Consider the following 18,491-nt stretch of genomic DNA (forward strand, 5'->3'; position numbering starts at 1 on the left):
CTCAGCTTCTTCGGCCTCAGTGGTTGGGGCATAGACTTGAATTACTGTGATGCTGAATGGTTTGCCTTGGATTCGTACTGAGATCCTTCTATCATTTTTGAGATTGTACCCCAGTACTGCTTTTCCCACCCTTTTGTTGACTATGAGTGCTACTCCATTTCTTCTAAGGGATTCTTGCCCACAGTAGTAGATATGATGGTCACCTGAATTAAATTCGCCCATGCCTGTCCATTTTAGCTCGCTGATTCCCAAGATGTCGATGTTCAATCTTGCCATCTCATGTTCGACCACCTCCAGCTTACCTTGATTCATTGATCTGACATTCCAGGTTCCTAAACAATATTGTTCTTTACAGCACTGGATTTTCTTTTCACCACCAGACACATCCACAGCTGAGTGTCCTTTCGGCTTTGGCCCAGCCTCTTCACTTTTTCTGGCGCTACTTGGGAATTCCCTCTGCTCTTCCCCAGTAGTATACTGGAAACCTTCCGACCTGAGGGGCTCATCTTCCGGCGTCATCTCTTTTAGCCTTGTAATACGTTCCATGGGATTTTCTTGGCAAGAATACTGGAGTGGGTTGCCATTTCCTTCTCCAGTGGACCACATTTTGTCAGAACTCTCCACCATGACCTGTCCATCTTGGGTGGCCCTGCACGGCATAGCTTATGGCTTCACTGAGTTGCGCAAGCCCCTTCGCCACAACAAGGCAGTGGTCCATGAAGGGGCACATCCACATATGTATGTATTAATATACATTTTACTAAGTGATACTGAAGGAATATGGGTAGAAGTGATGAGCACTGGAACAGAGGAGGACAAGAGGTTACCACGCACAATTCTTTAATAAACCAAGCAGTGCAAAACATTATTTATTTGGTTTTAAAAAAGAAAAATAAAATGAACACAAAATACAATTCAGAATGGCTATTTAATCCTGTCATGCCAGGATACAGATTTTCCTAGTTCATCCACTGCCAGCAATAGATAAACCATAAACGTTGGAGCTAAACAACTTTTGTTAAGGATACAAACCTTTACATGGGTTGTTTGTTTTGCAACCTGTTTCAACTTGTAAAGAAGCAATGGACACAAAAGTTGAATAAAATGACAGCTCAAATAAAAGCAGCTTTTTATGCTTACATCACATAAAGACATGAACGTTTTGCCAACCAAATCAGGTGTGAATGCAGATCCTATCAGCACTCTTAAGGCTAAATGCATCTGTTTTACTTGATATAAATATGTGTTTGTCTGTACTCTACCCTAATTATTTTTCCTGAAATGCAAAATTAGGTAGACATGCAGCCAGTTTCCATCCAAACTCATGAAGACATGTTTACTATCACATTTGAGAAAACATTTTTAGCATACTTCTGAGGATCTGAAATTACTAACAAAGTCATTCCATTTTCTTGCCAGCTGGTAAAGTTGCACTCTAGTATGGTGCAAAAGTACCATGTTTGCTCAGATCATTTAAAAACAAAGTTACATTTTTCCCACCACCACTTTACAACGAATCTGAAATTATATACTGTAAGCTAATACAAAAATACAATTTTTAATTAGAAATTACCTGGATAAAACTAGTAATTTAGAAACTAATTTCACGTTAAAACCTTTCTCCATCACTGCAAAGGATCATCAACGTAACCATATTGTATTTAATTGTGTCTGGTTTTTTATGCTTGTGTCCATTTTTAGCACTTCTCGAATGGCCATTGTAGCATAAGTAGATGGTGGAAGGGAGAACTCCATCTTCAGAGCCTTGTATTTGCCTTCTGTTGTAAAGAATTCAAGAATTAGGGGGAAAAACATTCAACGTAACTACAATTTCTTCCCCAAAAGCAGCATAGTATCAATTAGTGATACATCTTTATCAGTTGTTTATATCACTCACAGGATCTTAATAGCAAACATACACTGGGTTGTATTGTGAGTTCCTATGGCATCTCTCAGCCTGCTTTTAAGGATCTGAAGACACTTATAGGTGATGCCTATAAGCCATTTTTTAAAAAATGAACAAAACTATCCCCAGCTTAATTATTTAAACCAAGACACAAAATGGAGGCTTGAGGAACTTTTGCAGATAAATGCAAATTCCACCTGCAGGAATTCCATAACCAGTTCACTCAGCTAATCCCAGGGTTCAGATTCCTGCCCAGAATCTGACCTCCTGAGGAGGAACGTACACCTGAGACTCGAGTGGGGAATGGGAAGAGGGAGAGAGCTGCTGCTCCACGGATGTTACTGTTAAAGGAGTTCACACACTTCTACAATAGCCCCCCCATTGAGTAACCACTCTTGGAAGTATCTTAGATGCACCCATACTCCCTTCTCTGTTGCTTATGTGACTTCAGGTGACATAGATTTAACACTTACTTCTGGAAGCCAGCTGTGGGAACAGCAAACATGAAGTAGACACACCACACATTTTCATGAAGCCCTGTTCAACAAGCAGGTTTCCTGGAGGGCCACTTGAACAGGCAAGTAGAGGGTGGTGGCCTATCACTTCAGCTCCACAGCATAAAAAGGCCTAACAGTCTGCCAACAACTTCTGTCACCCCTGAAATCATTTGCTCCTCACATCTGTTTTCATTTCTTTGTCTTTATGTTGGCAACCAGGGGATCAGGTCTGACCAAGGTGCCTCCAGTTCTGGCCACTATCCCAGAGCAACTGTTGCAGAAAGGGGCAGGGTGGCAAAGCATTGAGGGTTCCCCTTGATTTGTTTCTCAAATGGAGGTGCATTTCAGCAGCAACCTTGCCTCAACCAGCAATTCTTCAGATTCCCTCAATTGGCCAACTCATGCACTCACCTCTTTTGCATAATTTGTTTCTAGAAAGCTGTCTCCAGTTAACCTGGAGTATTATTTGAGAATGTAATATGTGATTGTTTTTGGTGAAACCTTTAAGCTCAACAAAGGTTTTGCTGAAACCTTTACGCTTAAGTGTGAACAACACTTAACATTAAGCAATTTAATTTGTAGGTATTATCAGAACAGGACATGCATGACTGAGATTTCGTAATATGTCATGCGTATAAAATACACCAAAATGTTTTAAATACTTACCTCTTGCAAGAACTGCAGGTGGTTTTCCTTCAATTTTATCCAAGTCAGTAGTAAATAATGGAATTTTAGGGTCATCATATACAACCAGCTCCCTTTATAAAAAAAGAAAATGAGATTTAAAATGTGTTCAGCAATTATGAGATCCATATACCTAACTTAGAAAAAAGATTCCTGTACAAGACTCCATCATTCTAGGATACTACTGTGTAAAGCAGCAGAATAGTTGTGAAGATGTCTCCCGTAACTGAACCTTGAGGACTGCAACATGTTACAGTACAAAACGTGCGGGCTTCAAGACTGCAATTCTATCCATCCCTACTCAGTTCCTTTTGAAACCAATGCGATTTGCTCAAGCAGCTCTACAGAGTCTTGCACCTAAACCCTATTTTTCTTAACTACGAGGACATGTAATTTTCTTCCATCCAAGACTAAACTCTAAGCTTTGTTTCTACTATGTATTGGACTCTCCTTTAGACTTGGAACTTCTACATTCACATTAAACTGAGGAACAGCAATAGGTCTCCTGGCTTGAAAGCTACAACACAAACTGAAAGCTCCCCTGAGCACACATAACTGCATGGTTCTTTGGCTATTATACTGTGTACAATTTACTTACCAGTTCACATTCTGAGGCCGGATGATAATCTTTCTGTATGCTCCAGATAATGAATAATCTCGAATTTTATGTTTCATATTACTGATGTCCAGATTGTCCACAGCTAATATTTCCTTGTAGGCTTCCCCAACTAACATAAGAAGGACATATAATTAATATGACATGGCATTTAGCACAACCAGTTATAAACAATTTAACTTCACTCTCCTTGGTTTGTTCAAACATCTCACCTGTAACACTGAAATGTAACCCAAAACTGTGAAAGGTCTTGCCTACTGTCCTATTAAATATTTAATTTTAAGATGGAAATAAATGTTCTACCCAAATGCATGCATGTTTACAAAGCATTCTGCTGCATAAGTGAACTAGAGCACTAGAGTAGCGTTCTTCAGATGCCACTCTGCTCCCTCACCCCACAACAATTGTCTGCATAGGACACATATGGGTAACCCCCCCTTGGCCACCCTCTGTGCTGGCCCCCTCAATAACCCAGATTCTCAGATTTGCACCAGAAGCAGGCAGGAGCAGCACACTCACTCACTCCCAAACAACCCATGGTTAACAAACCTTAGGTTGTTTCATTGTGCAAACCGGGTCAATGTGACTTCTCACTTCCTCCCGTTCTGCCCACCTGCCTTTTATAATATCTCGCCTGATGAAGAGATTTGGAGATCTTGGAAGTCTGAACCATTTTTTTTGGTGATCTCTAGGTTGGCCCAATAAAGGTGCCACAGCAACATGGAGTTAGACAACAGCAGTTAATGGCTGAAAGATCATCCCTTAAATATGGTTGGACTATATTACCTTTGATTCTAGTTCTCATTAACATAAAGCCATATTTATTAGTCTTATGGTTGTAGACAGATTCCAAAAAGGCAGAAGTAGATTTCTTTCAGTCCCATGCATATTAAGATAAGATTCAAGTCCCACTGAACTAAATGAATTTTACTTTCAAGGGTGTATAGGCCTACAGCCTTAGTCAAAACTTTAAAAGATAATGTATACATGATAGTGAAGATTCTGTATCTTTTAATTCTGTTGTTTTAAATCTGTTACTGTATTTTAAATCATCTGCATTGATGCTAACTTTTATTTTGCTCTTACTTTGATACTGTAGTTTTAAACTTTTAAATTTTATATTGTATTTTATGCTGTATTTTGTGGTTTCAATTGTTGTAAACTGCCCAGAGAGCTTTGGCTTTTGGGCGGTATAGAAATGTAATAAATAAATAAATAAATATCTCAACTCCATAGTTACATTGTCAATCAATTTGGTCCACTCATCCTTCCCCTTTTATTATTGTGGATATTAAAATATAATTTATGTTTATCATAAAAGAAAGAGCTCTGCCACTTTAGTTAGGCACCATTACATTCATCCCTGGCACTTATCAGCTGGTGCAGAGAATTTGGTTATGCATATATCATCAACTTTTGAGTTTAAACAAGTTCTTACTTTTATGCTTTGGATAGGTAACATCAAACCCAGGCAATGGCATCACAACATCGTGAATGGTATACTTGTCAACCTCTGCTTCTTCAATATAAACAGCTGTACCTAAAAATACAAAGAGACGTTTTCTAGTATTATATACTTTCCCCAGCATCTCGGCCATTTCCTTTTGAGAAATCATCTTCCAGAAACATCCCTTGTATGCTATCTTTAGGAGCTTTTAAAAAAGAAACAAAGGAAAAAGGACGAGTAGTTTCAAACACCATGTAAATTAAGGATCAGGCAGCCGGGCTAGCAGAAAAGTTTGTATGGAACAGACTAGAGTATGACTAGCAGATGCTATTCTATCCTGCACCCAATTATAATCATTGTGCAATTTCAACAGACGGGCTAAGGTTGCAATCTATACATATATTTCTGGAAATCTGTGTCAGAGTGTAGCTGAGCCAAATGACTTGCTTCTTCCTTCCTGAAGCCTGCACCTTTCCTGCAGACCCAAATCTCCCAAAGCCTCCTTTTCCTCACTCATTTACCTTAGTAGCGGAGGCAATATCTCACTGGAGGCCTCTGTGCAAAGTATCTTTTCCATGTCGCCAACAGCAGCGTCCCATGAGCCAGGTAATTCTTTCAGAGCACCAGTCCCTATGAAAAACTACTGGGAGCAATATCTCGCTGCCATCTCCAGGTAAGTAAGTGGGAAGAGAACAGGGCTCACAGGGCAGGGTAGTCCTTTAGATTCTATCACACTCCCAGTGAGATCACCAAGAGCGCAATGGGGTGAAAATTCAGAACTGGGCATTCCAGAACTGGGGGTACAGAAAAATCCAAACTTCCTTATTTAAAAAAAATCAAGTTTGATTTGCCAAGTATAATTCCATTTGCCGGGGGGGGGGGGGGGGGCGGCTCAGCTCACTCATCACTAATTTCAAGTAACAAGAAGCAAGCAGGCTTTATCAAAATGTTTTGTGGACTATATGCTGCCCATCCTGACATGAAGCCATGTTGACATTTTACCTCCTTTTAGTACAAGATCTCCTGGTGCAGCTCTAAGTCCGTATTCCTCTATTCTTTTGCTCACCATGTTATTCCACACATAACTCTGATAGCTATGAATATACATCAAACGATTATTTCTTGGTATCTGTAGACAGAAAAAAAGGCTATTCAAATGATAATTACCATTGTTCATTGTCTCATTACACCCCATCTAAAGAGAGTGAATAGCAGAAAAAGACAACTGCATGTCAGCCAGATGACTATTTATTTAGGGAGCAATCCTATCTAGATAGGCAGCCGCCTCCAAACTTGGAGGCGATTGCCTATCCAAAGCAGGGCAGAAGAAGCATGGAGGGGATCATTACCTCCATGCTCCTCCTGCTCTGCATTTGCGGCTAGACAGCCGACTGTGGCTGTCTAGCCACGGGAGCACGGAGCGGGGAAGGAGGCTGCTGTACGACATACAGGATGTGTCGTACAGGCAGCTACGCAATCCCCACCCCGGAATGCCCCCAGCCATGCCCCTTTCCGTCCGCTCCCTGCTCCTCTTGTGAGCGCGGAGGACGGGGCTGTTCCACGCTGCCTCTGAGGCAGTGCGGAAGTGGGGGGAGGTTGGTTCTCTGGGAACTGACCTCGTAGCGCAAGCTCCAAGGTCGGTGCCCGGAAAACACCATATCCTATGGCTGTCCAGCCGCTCTCTAGCGGCCACAGGATTGCTCCCTTAATGTAGTAATTTGTTACATTTGTATCTCACTTTTCCACCAAATGGTGCTCAAGCTGGCTAACAGCAATAGTGCAAATATAATGAAATGCAATACAGCAGCAATAAAATACAAAGTCAAAAACAAAGCAGGTAAAAACAGCAATAGAAAACAAGTTAAAACTAATTCCAGCATATTTACAAGTCAATGTATGGGCCAAGGGCTTGTCTGAAGAAAAATGCATTTGCCTGTTGGTGAAAGGTCAGAGAAGGAGACTGGCTGGGCTTCCCTTGGCAAGGAGTTCCCTTGGCTTGGGACCAGTCACCAAGCAGGCCCAATCCAATTGCTAGGTATGATTTAATAGAGAAGAGACAACTGTTTCTAGAAAAAGATTATTCTCTCCATACAAATCCTCGTAAGCTCATAGGTGTATTACTGGTAAATCTATGTACTGGTTTAGTAGATTTGTACCCTGCTTCTTAGCTGAAGTCCTCAAAGTGGCTCAAAATGCGAACTGCTCAAAATGCAATGAATACAGTCAAAGCCATACACACAAACCAAAACAAAAGCAGAGCCTGGAAACGGAAGAGAGTACTGTCTCACTAGAGCATATGCTTGGTGTCTTCTTCAACCACTTGCCTCCCTCCCTCTCTCCTGTTCCTTTCCATAAGGCAGTTGATGTTAGATGGCCTTGAGGTGCAGGGGGAGTATATATTCTTGCTGTAGAAGGAGCTGATGGCTGGTTTCTTCCCTGCCTGTTTCCCACCCCTCCATTTCCAGCCATACGAATGGAGGTGGGCAACTTGTGGCTCTCCAGATGTTTTGGCCTTCAACTCCCATCAGCTCTAGCCAGCATAGCCAATGGTGAGGGATCATGGGAGTTGTAGGCCAAAATGTTTGGAGCGCCACAAGTTGTCCACCACTGCAACAGAATCTATGGAATTCAGTTTGGGATACTCAAAATGCATACTTAATAGTGTAGGCACATTTCTTAGAAAGTATCAGAAGCCCCCCTGCTCAATTTACACCCTAAAAATTTCACTCAATTCCTGTACCAAACCAGAAACACTCATTTAAAATACTGAAAGGCAGGGGGAACAGGATATTCCTAGGCAAAATGCCCTAATGCATTATTTACCATTCACCAGAAGTTTAACTTTACTCCCACCCTCCCAAGGTACTTCCAGACCTCTTTGCAGCTCAGAGTGGGCTCCAAACCACCACCACAAAACAAACACAACGTCACACTCACTATGCCAAATGCAGTGACTATATTCTTCAGTCCATACTTTGAAAGTCCCCGAAGCAACTGTCCTTCCACACACCTTTTCACGGGCAGTTTTCTGAGGGCTGCAGCTGGATCTTTAGTTTTTGCCCACTCCTCTCGGCATTTTACTAAGTATCCCTTTTCCGCTGCAACAATAATTTGCATAAAAGGTAAGCGCTTTTAACTACAAACAAGAGTAGTGTGTGTTTTTAAAAATAATAACTTAAACACAAAAGCAAAAAAAGCAGAGTTCTAAGTCAATGGTATCCACAACACAAAATCATTCTCAACCAGTTTCAAAACTTTGCTCTATTTTAGCTAATTTCCTGAAGAAGGGGCAAATGAGCTATATCACAAACCTCATTACACTTACTTACGAAATATTTGTTTCCATCAAAGCCACTGTCAATCTATTTCTATATATTCTATTTCTATGCACAATAAACCTGGGCAATGGGTATATTGCAAGATATGTTGTCTGAGGACACACCTTTGATGTAATCCATAAACCAACATGCTTGTCCTTAAAACCCTGTTTTGTCCCAAGCTGGCTTTTGGAGATTAGTGTCTATGCCAGCCCTCCCTAACTTGGTGCCCTGATGGGAGTTGAAGTTTTGGACTTTAACTCCCATCAGCCCTTGCCAGCATGGCAGTGCTCAGGAATCCTGGATCTTGTCATCCAAAACATCTGGTGGGCATCAGGTTGGGTCTTTGCTACGATGGCTTAAGATTCTGGCTTGTTAGTGGAGGAACAAGCCAGGAATCCTGGTTCAGATGGAATACTAAACAAACCAGAGATGGAGGCTTCCTGGTTTGTTTAGCAGCTAAATTTTAGCCGCTCCTGCTGGCAGGAGGAGCCAGGTGGGTGCAGTCAGGCAGCATGCATCAGCACACCTACCCATTCCTGATAAACCAGAATTCTAAATAATTCTGGCTTATCATTATACCCAAACCAGGCCAGTAACTCATGTATTTCTATTTTGTTCGTTCTATATACATTTGTGGGAAGAGTTAAGTACTCCACCATTATTATCTCTCTCAGGGCATTCTTCTGATTTTTGTGTTTCTGTTCTCCTCACTGATTGCGAAAATCTGGTGACAATATTTTTTTGCAGCTAATATTAAAATAAGGCCCAGTTATAGTATTTTGAGTCTTAATTTGCTTTAATCTTTAATTTGGTAATTTTATCTGTTTAGTTGAATGTTTGTATTTTGTATATGTCAATCACAAAGGCTGGCGGCTGATGCAAATGAATATCTATATCATTCAATGAAAGTGAAGTCTGAAATTACTAGTGCCATATCTAAAAAATCTAATACTTGCCTCCAGGACGTGGTTTTAGTATTAAATCCATGACTTCATTCCAATTATTCTGTAGAATAGCTCTAAAAATTTAAAAGAGCATTTACTTAATATTGCATTGCCAGAAGAATATATCCCTAAGAATCTACAAAAGCAAGTTACAGTATCACTTAAACTGGTAAATACAAGTGGTCTAGGCTGCAATGATAGTTCCACTTATTCTAGAGTACATTTACTGAAATCAACAGGACTTACTTCCATAAAAATGCTGTGATGTTGTTACTGGATGGTCAGTCTCATTTAGAAGTAAGAGGACATAGCCACCAGGAGTGGCTTCTGAAAGACCAACACATTATATGTAATATTTCTGGACCAGGACACTTTACCGTGCAGTCCTATACCAGTCCTATACACGTCCACTGAGAAGTAAGCCTCACTGAATTCAATGAGACTTACTCCCGCAGAAGTGTATATAGGATTGCAGTTCAAGTGCCTAATGACTGATGATCATAGCGATACGGTAAGGCCTTAGGCAACCAGGGCCAACACTGAAGAAGGGGTCACCAACAGGCAGGGGATTAAAACAGGGAGAGGGACCTAGTTTGTGGCAGGCCATACCCAGGCTGAGTTGCCTTTGGATCTAGCCTGACTCCAACCTGCCCCCCTGCTTGACCCCCTCTCCCCTCACAGGGCAAGCAGGCACCAAGGGGGCATTTTCCCTAAACCTAATTTCTCTGTGTGGGTGGGTTTAGGATTTCAAAAACCTTCCATTAGCACCAGCAGACCCTCTCCCCACCCCCAAGATTGATTGTCAAGCTGTGTGTATGTGATTTTTGTTGGGGAGAGGGAGGGAGAGGGAAAATGGGGAGGTTAGAAAGAGAAAAGGGGGTAGCCCTGCCCTCCCCAGGTCAGTTCCCCTTTGGGTTCAGCCCCACCCACCTACATGATGTGGCTCCCAAAAGATGACCCATGAGGGAATGAGACCCTCAACATTAAAAAAAGAAAAAAAAGTTTCTCCACACCTGACTAAAGAGTAATTTGGTCAGTGCAACTAAGAGGGAAGAAGCAGCCACAGCTAAGACAGACAAAAACCTAAGCAATAGGGCTGTTCACCTTCCTTGGCTCCAACCCCACTCCTCTCAGGCAAGGCCTCCTTTTAAAAGGGGCAAGGGCTAAACAGGCCAGCCACATACTTCAATTATTTCATCCTGGTCCCATTGGCACAGTGTTGAAGGTGGTTCTGGGCTCGGGGTAGGGGGGAAAGGGAGGGAGGGACAGACAGACTCCAAGAGACTCTTCGCGCAGACCAAGCATAAGAGCTCTTGGGCAGCACTTTGCTTTGTTGGAAAGGGCTAGATTCCATATCCTTGAGTTCTAGATTGTTGAGCACCAAACTGTGGCTGCTGCAAAAGTGGCTTGACAAGATCCAGAGAACTCTTGGCCTTTCCTGTTGAATGTCTGGGGACCTGCAACAATCCTGGGGAATGCCTCAAGATCTCCACCTGCCGGTACCCAATTGGGCAAGTCCGTAGTTCTGGATGGAGGCTGACCCATGACAACAGGGACTCCTGCTGCTCAGAGGACTCTGCTCCTAACATGCAAAGGAGGCTTCCTGAGAAAGATTGAGTGCTCGAGTCCTATTAACCTTAATTTCTTTTACTACAATTTAAAAGAAGTGCTATTCTGCCATGGTACACAGGGCCGTGTATAATGTTAAAATCGTAACAGAAATACACACACACACACACACACACACACACACACGGTCAGAAGCACAGTTAATTTTCTGTAAATTTAGCACAATGAGAACTAAGTAGGTCCTCTGCTGAGGACAGAATGTAAGATTTCCACAGGCACAGAAAATCCGGCTCCCCAGGTTAACATCAATGAGGTACACAGTAATTTTATTTTATTTATTTCTGTACTGCCAATAACATATTTTTATATAAAGCTGTCGAAGGAAAGATATGCCATTCATATAAAATGATTTTTAAAATGTATATAGCACTTTTAGGGGACAAAGCTTTATACTTAAGTCTTCATTACCTAACTCTTCCCACAACCATATGGACTACACCACCGTTATTAATATTTCGGAGCTGAGCTGAGAAACACTGACTTATCCAAGGTCACCTAGAGAGAAAAGGGCTGATCTGGGATGTGAAGTTGCATTTTCCAGGCCCCAAATTCTTATTCACTGAACTCTGAAGTGCTTTAAGATGTGTAAAATAAAAGCAGCGCACCTTCCAACTTGATACGTAGGGATAGCTGTGGTTCCAAATCTTTGCATTCCATAGTAGTTAATGAATCCAATTTCCCTGAGAGACTGCATGGCTTGTTGAACTTGATCATCAGTTCCTGTTATATTTCTGATCAACATAAAAAAATGTAATGGGGGGGTCAGGAACAGACACATACCCTCTGTTAAGAATTTGAAAGATAAAATCCATAAATAATTACTGTATGTACTGTACAGTGCAACCTTAAGCATATTTATTCAGAACTATATCCCAATATGTTCAAGAAAGCTTACTTCCACGTGTGCAGTCATACTTATACACACTTACTTATATACTTAATTAGGAGTAAGCCACACTTCTGTCGATGAAACTTGCTTCTAAGTAAACATGCACAAGAGGAAAAATGCAAGTTTAATTTGCAGAAGTTAAAAAGAGCTTTTCTGACTAGACCCATTCTTCTCAGCCCCTCTCTAGCATCTCACAAGATATTTTCAAGCCCCCTTCTCTTACCTATAAAATACTTGCCTTAAAAACAAAACTAAGGGAGCAATACCATGGTCCCTAGACACTGTCTGAGGGGCCATAGGATATTGGGGATGCCCCCCTCTGAGTTCAGAGACAGCACTCTGACCTCGGAAGAGGGAGCTGGAGATCCCCTCCCCTGACCCCTCGCAGCTGGCATGGAAAGAACCATTCCTGCTGCAATCCGAGGTCGGAACCTTGACTTCGGAGAGGAGGAAAAGGGGCCGTTCCAGTGGACAGAGAAGGGAGGAGACCACAGAGACCAGGATACGAGTTATCCTGAGCTTCTGCCAGCCTCCTTCCCTCCCCCTTTGAAGTGCCATTGCTAGACGGGCTAAAAGGCCTGTCTAGCGAAATATGCAGGGGGAGAGGATGGGGAGGCGAAGACTGCCTTCACCACCCCTCCCACCCTGCATTGGATGATTGGAAGCCTCAGAGTTCAGGGGCTTCCAATCATCGAGGGGCAATTGACAAGATTGCGCCCTAAAACCCTAAGATTCTCAAGATGACAAATCCTGTGCAAGGTACTAGATTCCATAACTGCACAGCAATAGTGCACGGACTTGCAAACCCTGCCCTCGCAATGGCCTTTAGCAGCAGCCATTAGATAGAGTTGCTGGGAAATACAGAAGGAATAGAAGGCATGGTTTAAAAAAAAAAATACTCTGCAGGAACAATGCAAAGAATGTATTAAAGACAGAGGGGTGCCTCCAGGCTGTTAATCGTACTTAGGTCCCATTTAAATCAATGTGAAAGGTTAATCATTGTTTAAATCCACTGTAATCAATGGGATCCAAGTGCAACAAACCTAATCTGGATCCACCCCAGACAGTTTAGAGTACATTCAGATCTGGGATATTCCTAACGTTGAGGGACAACTGAGAATCTTGCTCATGATACCACCCTCATTACCTCTGTTTGGTTTCATTTTAGTTATACCCTAGGCAAGGAAGAAGAGTGAAAGCTGAAGTGGTTCAATATTATTACTGGTTCAATATAACAAGGGTTAAAAGTCACTTTTAAAGGGCCCTCTTTTGTGGGAATGCACTTCCTATCCCTCTATTAGAAAAATATCAAACACTAGTTATTTGGGAGTTATCTCATCTTTGACAGCCAAGAGTTTTCTAAAAATAAACACAGATCTGTAGCACAGGCTGGGATCACAGCATCTTTACCTGAGAACCACTGTGAAATGGTTTCCTTGCAATTCTCCCAACTTCAGGGGATGGTTCTTGTAACTAAAGTTTCCAAGCTTGAAATTCATCAGGCACTTATTTAAGTGAGCCAGTCTTTGCGCAGTGATCCTACACAAGGGGGCAGGGGAGGAGTTCATAAGAAACAGGGTCATCACCACAGAGGAAAAACAATTGGTTAGAGTTACAGTGGCCCAGTTTGGATGTCACACTAAACCTCAGCCTAGTAGGATGCAAATGAGCCTCAGCAAGCCTTGCATGCTCCTTCTCTCCCTTCACATCCGAGATGGCAGTGAGGAGGAGGCCGGAATATTTCACTTCCATCTTTACTTCATGCTTATGGAATGCTCTCCCCAAAGACGTTCACCTGGCGCCTACATTGCTATCTTTTCGGTGTTGGGCAAAAACCTTTCTTTTCTCCCTGGCATTTTGTAGACCTAGTTCTAGTTCTGTATGGCTGTTTTATCTATTCCTCTGCTGTTTGTTGTTTTGTATTGTATTGTATTATTTTAAATATTTGTACTGCATTTTTTAACAGCTTATATGCCATTTCAGTCTTTAAACTGTTCGTAATCTGCCCAGATAATGTTGGTTACTGGGAGGATTGAATATAAGTAAGTAAGTAAGTAAATACACAGCTTGTTGTATTATCCAAACCTAGCAACCACTGGTTATTCTTAAATATAGATAGTTTCAAACAAGACACCTTCAAGCAACAGTTACTGAAGTTGGCTCACCCTGAAAGAAACTACAGTTAAGAGGGTTAACTAGTTTGTCAGGTTTGGACAACATGGCAAGCTGTGGTTAAGCAAAAACAGAAGCAAAAGATTCTGAACTCCTCCTCATGGTCACACTAGAGGAGGGGAAGAGAGGGAGGGGTGTGTGAGCCCAAGGCTCTCTGCAGCTTGTTCGCATCAAACTAAACTATGGTTTAGTGTGATGTTCATACACAGCCAGTGCCTGGAGATAGCCAGAGCTATAAGCCGTTGGCATGCCCATCCTCTTTATGAGTTTATAATGAATTCTACTTCCAATTACCATGCCACTATTTACATTACTTATGCAGAAATAAAATAATAGCCTCTAACTGATCAGCATCCTCACTTATTCTTAATTCGCTTCAGCCCATTGATGGGGTAAACAAAACAGACCTTGACCTGGTTTGGATGACACAACAGCCCACTGTGGGTTAATTAACCCCCGGGGTGCCACAGTGTGTCCTGTCTGCCTTTATGAATATGCAACCCCTAACTGGGGCTTGCCATGTCATACAGACCTGTCTAGGGAGGGTTATTTGAAGGTTAAACAGCCCTCACATAACCCACGGTCTGTTCTAGGGTTATACGAATAACCCTAACCAGGTTTGCACAACACAACAAGCCACGGCGACCTCCAGCTGGGGGCTGCATATTCATAATGGTGGATGGCACACGCTGCAGTGCCCCAATGGTTAATTAACCCACGAGGGGCTGCCATGTCATCCAAACTGGCCCACTGAGAAGACCAATGCCAAGTGAGGGGCAGTCATTTTGAGACAGCCAGTTTATATAAACAAGACTTCTTACTTCTAATTAAAAAGGGATATTTTCCTCTGTACCTAATTAGAGAACAGGAAAGGGGTATCAGTCTTGTTTTATGTCCAGCTTGGATGGGAGCAAGTCAAACATTACCACCAGTGCTGCCCAAACAGCTCTCATAACTACATGCATAGTATTCCAACCCTACACTGCCCCATAGCCGAAGCTCTCTGGGCAGTTTACAAAAGATTTAGCATGTTTGGTACACAGATTTCCTTACGTTATTTAAATTTTAAGGTAGAGGTGCAATGAAGGCACTGAAAACCTGTTTGTATACATGAATGCACAGGTCTCTGGTTATATTACACATGCTTGCTAGGGATAGTCACCTGAAAAAAGTTAAATCTCTGAAACTGCCCAATATAACTGATATTGTATCCATGTATTACATTTTATGAAACAATGCATTTTTAGTAATGGAAAATGTTTCACCCTTTCACCATAGTTCGCTGCACTCGATGCCTCAACAGAAACAATATGGGAACGCTCATGCAACAGACTGACCCAGTTCAATGATTAAGTAACCCACCATTTGTTGAGCATGGGTTGATGGAAGTGCACAAGATCGCTCCTGACCGCTCGCCTGCTTCTGGTGCGCTAAACAACCCAGGAACACCCCGTCCCTGGGTTGTTCTCTGTGACGTGAGAACCCAGAACCCTGGGTTGTTGAGGGACAAACAACCCAGAGTTATAACTAATGGTTTGTTCTTGGGTTGTAACTCTGGGTTGTTTCTTCCTCAACAACCCAGAGTGCCAGGTTCACACTTCACAGAGAACAACCCAGGGATGGGGTGTCCCTTGGTTTAGTGTACCAAAAGTGGGCAAATGGCTGGGAGGCAGCTCACTCACTTCCCACATGCTCCTGAACAATCCACAGTTAATAATCTGAATCAGTCCTCAACTACATAGAGATTCAAAACAGATTCTGCAGTCTGCACGAAGCTCAGCCTGGCAAGCATACGATGGTGATTTAAGAAATACAAGAAATCTTATTATGATTCTCTGCAGCCACTTCATTACATCTTTTAACACCCATGTCCTCAGTTTAGAGACTAGAATATCAAATCTAAGCTCCCCAGCACATTCTCTGGGGAACAGTGGTAGAACTGAGGGATGCCTGAATCAAATACCTATTTGACTGCTTACGGAATCCTACAATACTTTTTAAATGTGCAGCAGAGCCTTCCCAAATAAAACCCAAGAACTGTAAAATCAAGTATTTCATCTTGTATGCAGACCAGAATATTTAATGAAATTAAATTTTTCAATCACACTGCCAGGTACTTAAACGTTGTCTGGTTTTTACACACCTCAGAACAGCAATCTCTTGAACTGTAATAGCCCTTTTGTCTTTGGTCCCCATGTAGGAAAAGATATTTGGCTTAACTCTTTAAAAAAAGAAAAAAGAAAACAGCTCAGCACTAGCAAAACAGCGCATGTAAAACAAACCAAAAAACACAGTTATTACATTTGTACAAAGACAACATTTTATTTAAATCACACAGTGCACGAGGCACCAGAGTCAGGACTAGAACTAAAGATAGGCACAGTAGCAGTTTGATCCCAATGCATATTGTTCAATCTACTAATCCATTCATGTTGCTATACGAGGCCTAGCAAATGATGATTTGCCACTTTTGTGCAAGAGAATTCATATATGATATCGATTGAACTACATTTCGATTCCAGTTCCCCACCTTCTCTCTCTCTGTCTCTCTCTCTTCACACACACACACACACACTATCCCTCATTCTTTTCTGCAAAACAAGAATGCCCCCAACATACGAAATGGAACCTCTCAGTCTCAGCAATCCACTATGTCAAAAGACTACAAACATTTATGCATAGTTCACAAATGGTTTCCAAAACTGACCACTGAAAAGTGGTCATGCTACCCTCAACATGCTGCAATATTACTCAAGCTATTTCCACCACCTCCTAGAAACAAATGTAATACACTCTTCCCCATGGAAAAAACAAACCCACCTTAAAAATTTTGATAGCACATTGATGGCATCCATGGTATCCTTGTTTTCTTTGTATAATACAAAGTGGCAGTAACTTCCCCTGGATTTTGGCCAAGAATGTTTTCTTGGATCTTTAAAGACAAAATATTAAACACAGAAAGTATTAAAGTCTGAAAAATGAGTACAGAGTATTTTTTGAGTACTGAGTATGTTCTGCAAACTATAGTTTGTACACTGGCCAAAGAATTCTCCATTCTGAAGAGGGGGAAATATTTCAGGCTCACTTCTTTATTCAGGAAAACAAGATATTTGTCAGCAATTTTTTTGCAGTTCATTACGACACTTAAGAATACTACCATAATGCAACATTCCCTTCCCACAAAACGGCAGTGGGCAAAAGAAACCGTCACCTTCTGAAGAGAAAGACCATTGTAGTTTGTCCGAACACAGTGATGTCAAGAGAAAGACTCTCACCAATGAAAAATTATCATTACACTGGATATTCCTAGGGCAAGTCCATGGATTATTGATGCAATGACTGCTCTTCATGTCAGATACTGCATTTATTGCGACTGAATGCAAGAAAGCCAGGTTCAAATCCCCATTTAACAATGAAGTTCACTGGGTGGCTTTCAACAAGGCACTTGGTTGGTTCACACATAATGCCAAACCATGACCTTCACACTTGCATGCTCCCTCCTTCTCCTGCTCCATTTAAATTAGGTACTTCCTGGTTTTGGCAATCCTAAATAATACAGCGGAGTATGCAGGGGAGGAGGGAGTGTGCAAGCACCAGGCTCATTTCTACAGTGCCAAATTATGCTTTGGTATTCCACATGGACTAACCCATTACCTCTCACTCAGTCTTACCCAAGACAAAATATCCCAAAATAGGAGCCAAGCTATAAGGTAAGAGATGGCAACAGTGGTTCATCTTGTGATGATAGAAGACATGACTTTGTGCAGGCATAATGTTTAATTTTTCTTGCTTTTCTCAGCCCTGGTTAATTATGGTATTTATATCGTAGTTAAGCACTGGGCAGAAACCATATGAAACTATGATCTGAATGTGAACCACGGTTCACAATAACTATGGTTAAGCGTTAATTTTAGATGCAAATATATCCTTATGGCTTTGAACACTTCCCAGCTTTTTTTGTTTTCTGCTGTACCAACTGTAAAGATGGACATTTTATACTGAGAACAATCTTAGGAAGGTTGTAATTATGAACAATTAACTACTATGATCTGCAAAGAAGCAGAATGAGGATAACTGAGATTAATTCCAAATTACTTTGGTTTAGTCGCTTTGTGAAAAATAGGAAGCAAGGGGGAAAGGAATTCTCAATATCAAAGAGATTTTCTATATTAAAATTATGACACTTAGGGATCATATTTGTTGAGCACAAATCTTAGTGCTAACTTAATTCTCAAACTGCAGCTGATCGCTTATGTTTGTTTAATTGAGCCTACGATCCAATGCACGCTTACTCAGAATTAAATCCCAGTGAATGAGGGGGCTTACTCCTGGGTAAACATGGATAGGATTGGGCCGCACATATATTTATTTGTTAGTTTCTCCAATT

The 18,491-nt window shown here is 41.6% G+C and overlaps 1 protein-coding gene across 6 annotated transcripts in view; it reads right to left on the reverse strand.

Annotated features, from left to right (window-relative positions):
• Positions 1-1,062: 1,062 nt before the first annotated feature.
• PUS7 (pseudouridine synthase 7) overlaps positions 1,063-18,491 on the reverse strand; it is a 38,675-nt gene continuing 21,246 nt past the window's right edge. For all 6 annotated transcript variants that reach the window (XM_084811447.1, XM_084811446.1, XM_084811448.1 and 3 more), the window contains 11 exons: positions 16,925-17,036; positions 16,248-16,325; positions 13,343-13,471; positions 11,649-11,774; positions 9,427-9,488; positions 8,088-8,248; positions 6,153-6,279; positions 5,142-5,243; positions 3,686-3,815; positions 3,070-3,161; positions 1,063-1,778 (listed from right to left, as the gene is read on the reverse strand). In XM_084811447.1, the coding sequence (XP_084667573.1) occupies positions 1,642-1,778; positions 3,070-3,161; positions 3,686-3,815; positions 5,142-5,243; positions 6,153-6,279; positions 8,088-8,248; positions 9,427-9,488; positions 11,649-11,774; positions 13,343-13,471; positions 16,248-16,325; positions 16,925-17,036 (1,256 nt within the window). In that variant the 3' untranslated portion in view covers positions 1,063-1,641. The remainder of the gene's footprint in view (positions 1,779-3,069; positions 3,162-3,685; positions 3,816-5,141; positions 5,244-6,152; positions 6,280-8,087; positions 8,249-9,426; positions 9,489-11,648; positions 11,775-13,342; positions 13,472-16,247; positions 16,326-16,924; positions 17,037-18,491) is intronic.

This window comes from Heloderma suspectum, chromosome 7 (genome assembly GCF_057233095.1).
Source record: "Heloderma suspectum isolate Gila_16-S chromosome 7, 16-S_ref, whole genome shotgun sequence".
Lineage (NCBI taxonomy): Eukaryota > Metazoa > Chordata > Lepidosauria > Squamata > Helodermatidae > Heloderma > Heloderma suspectum.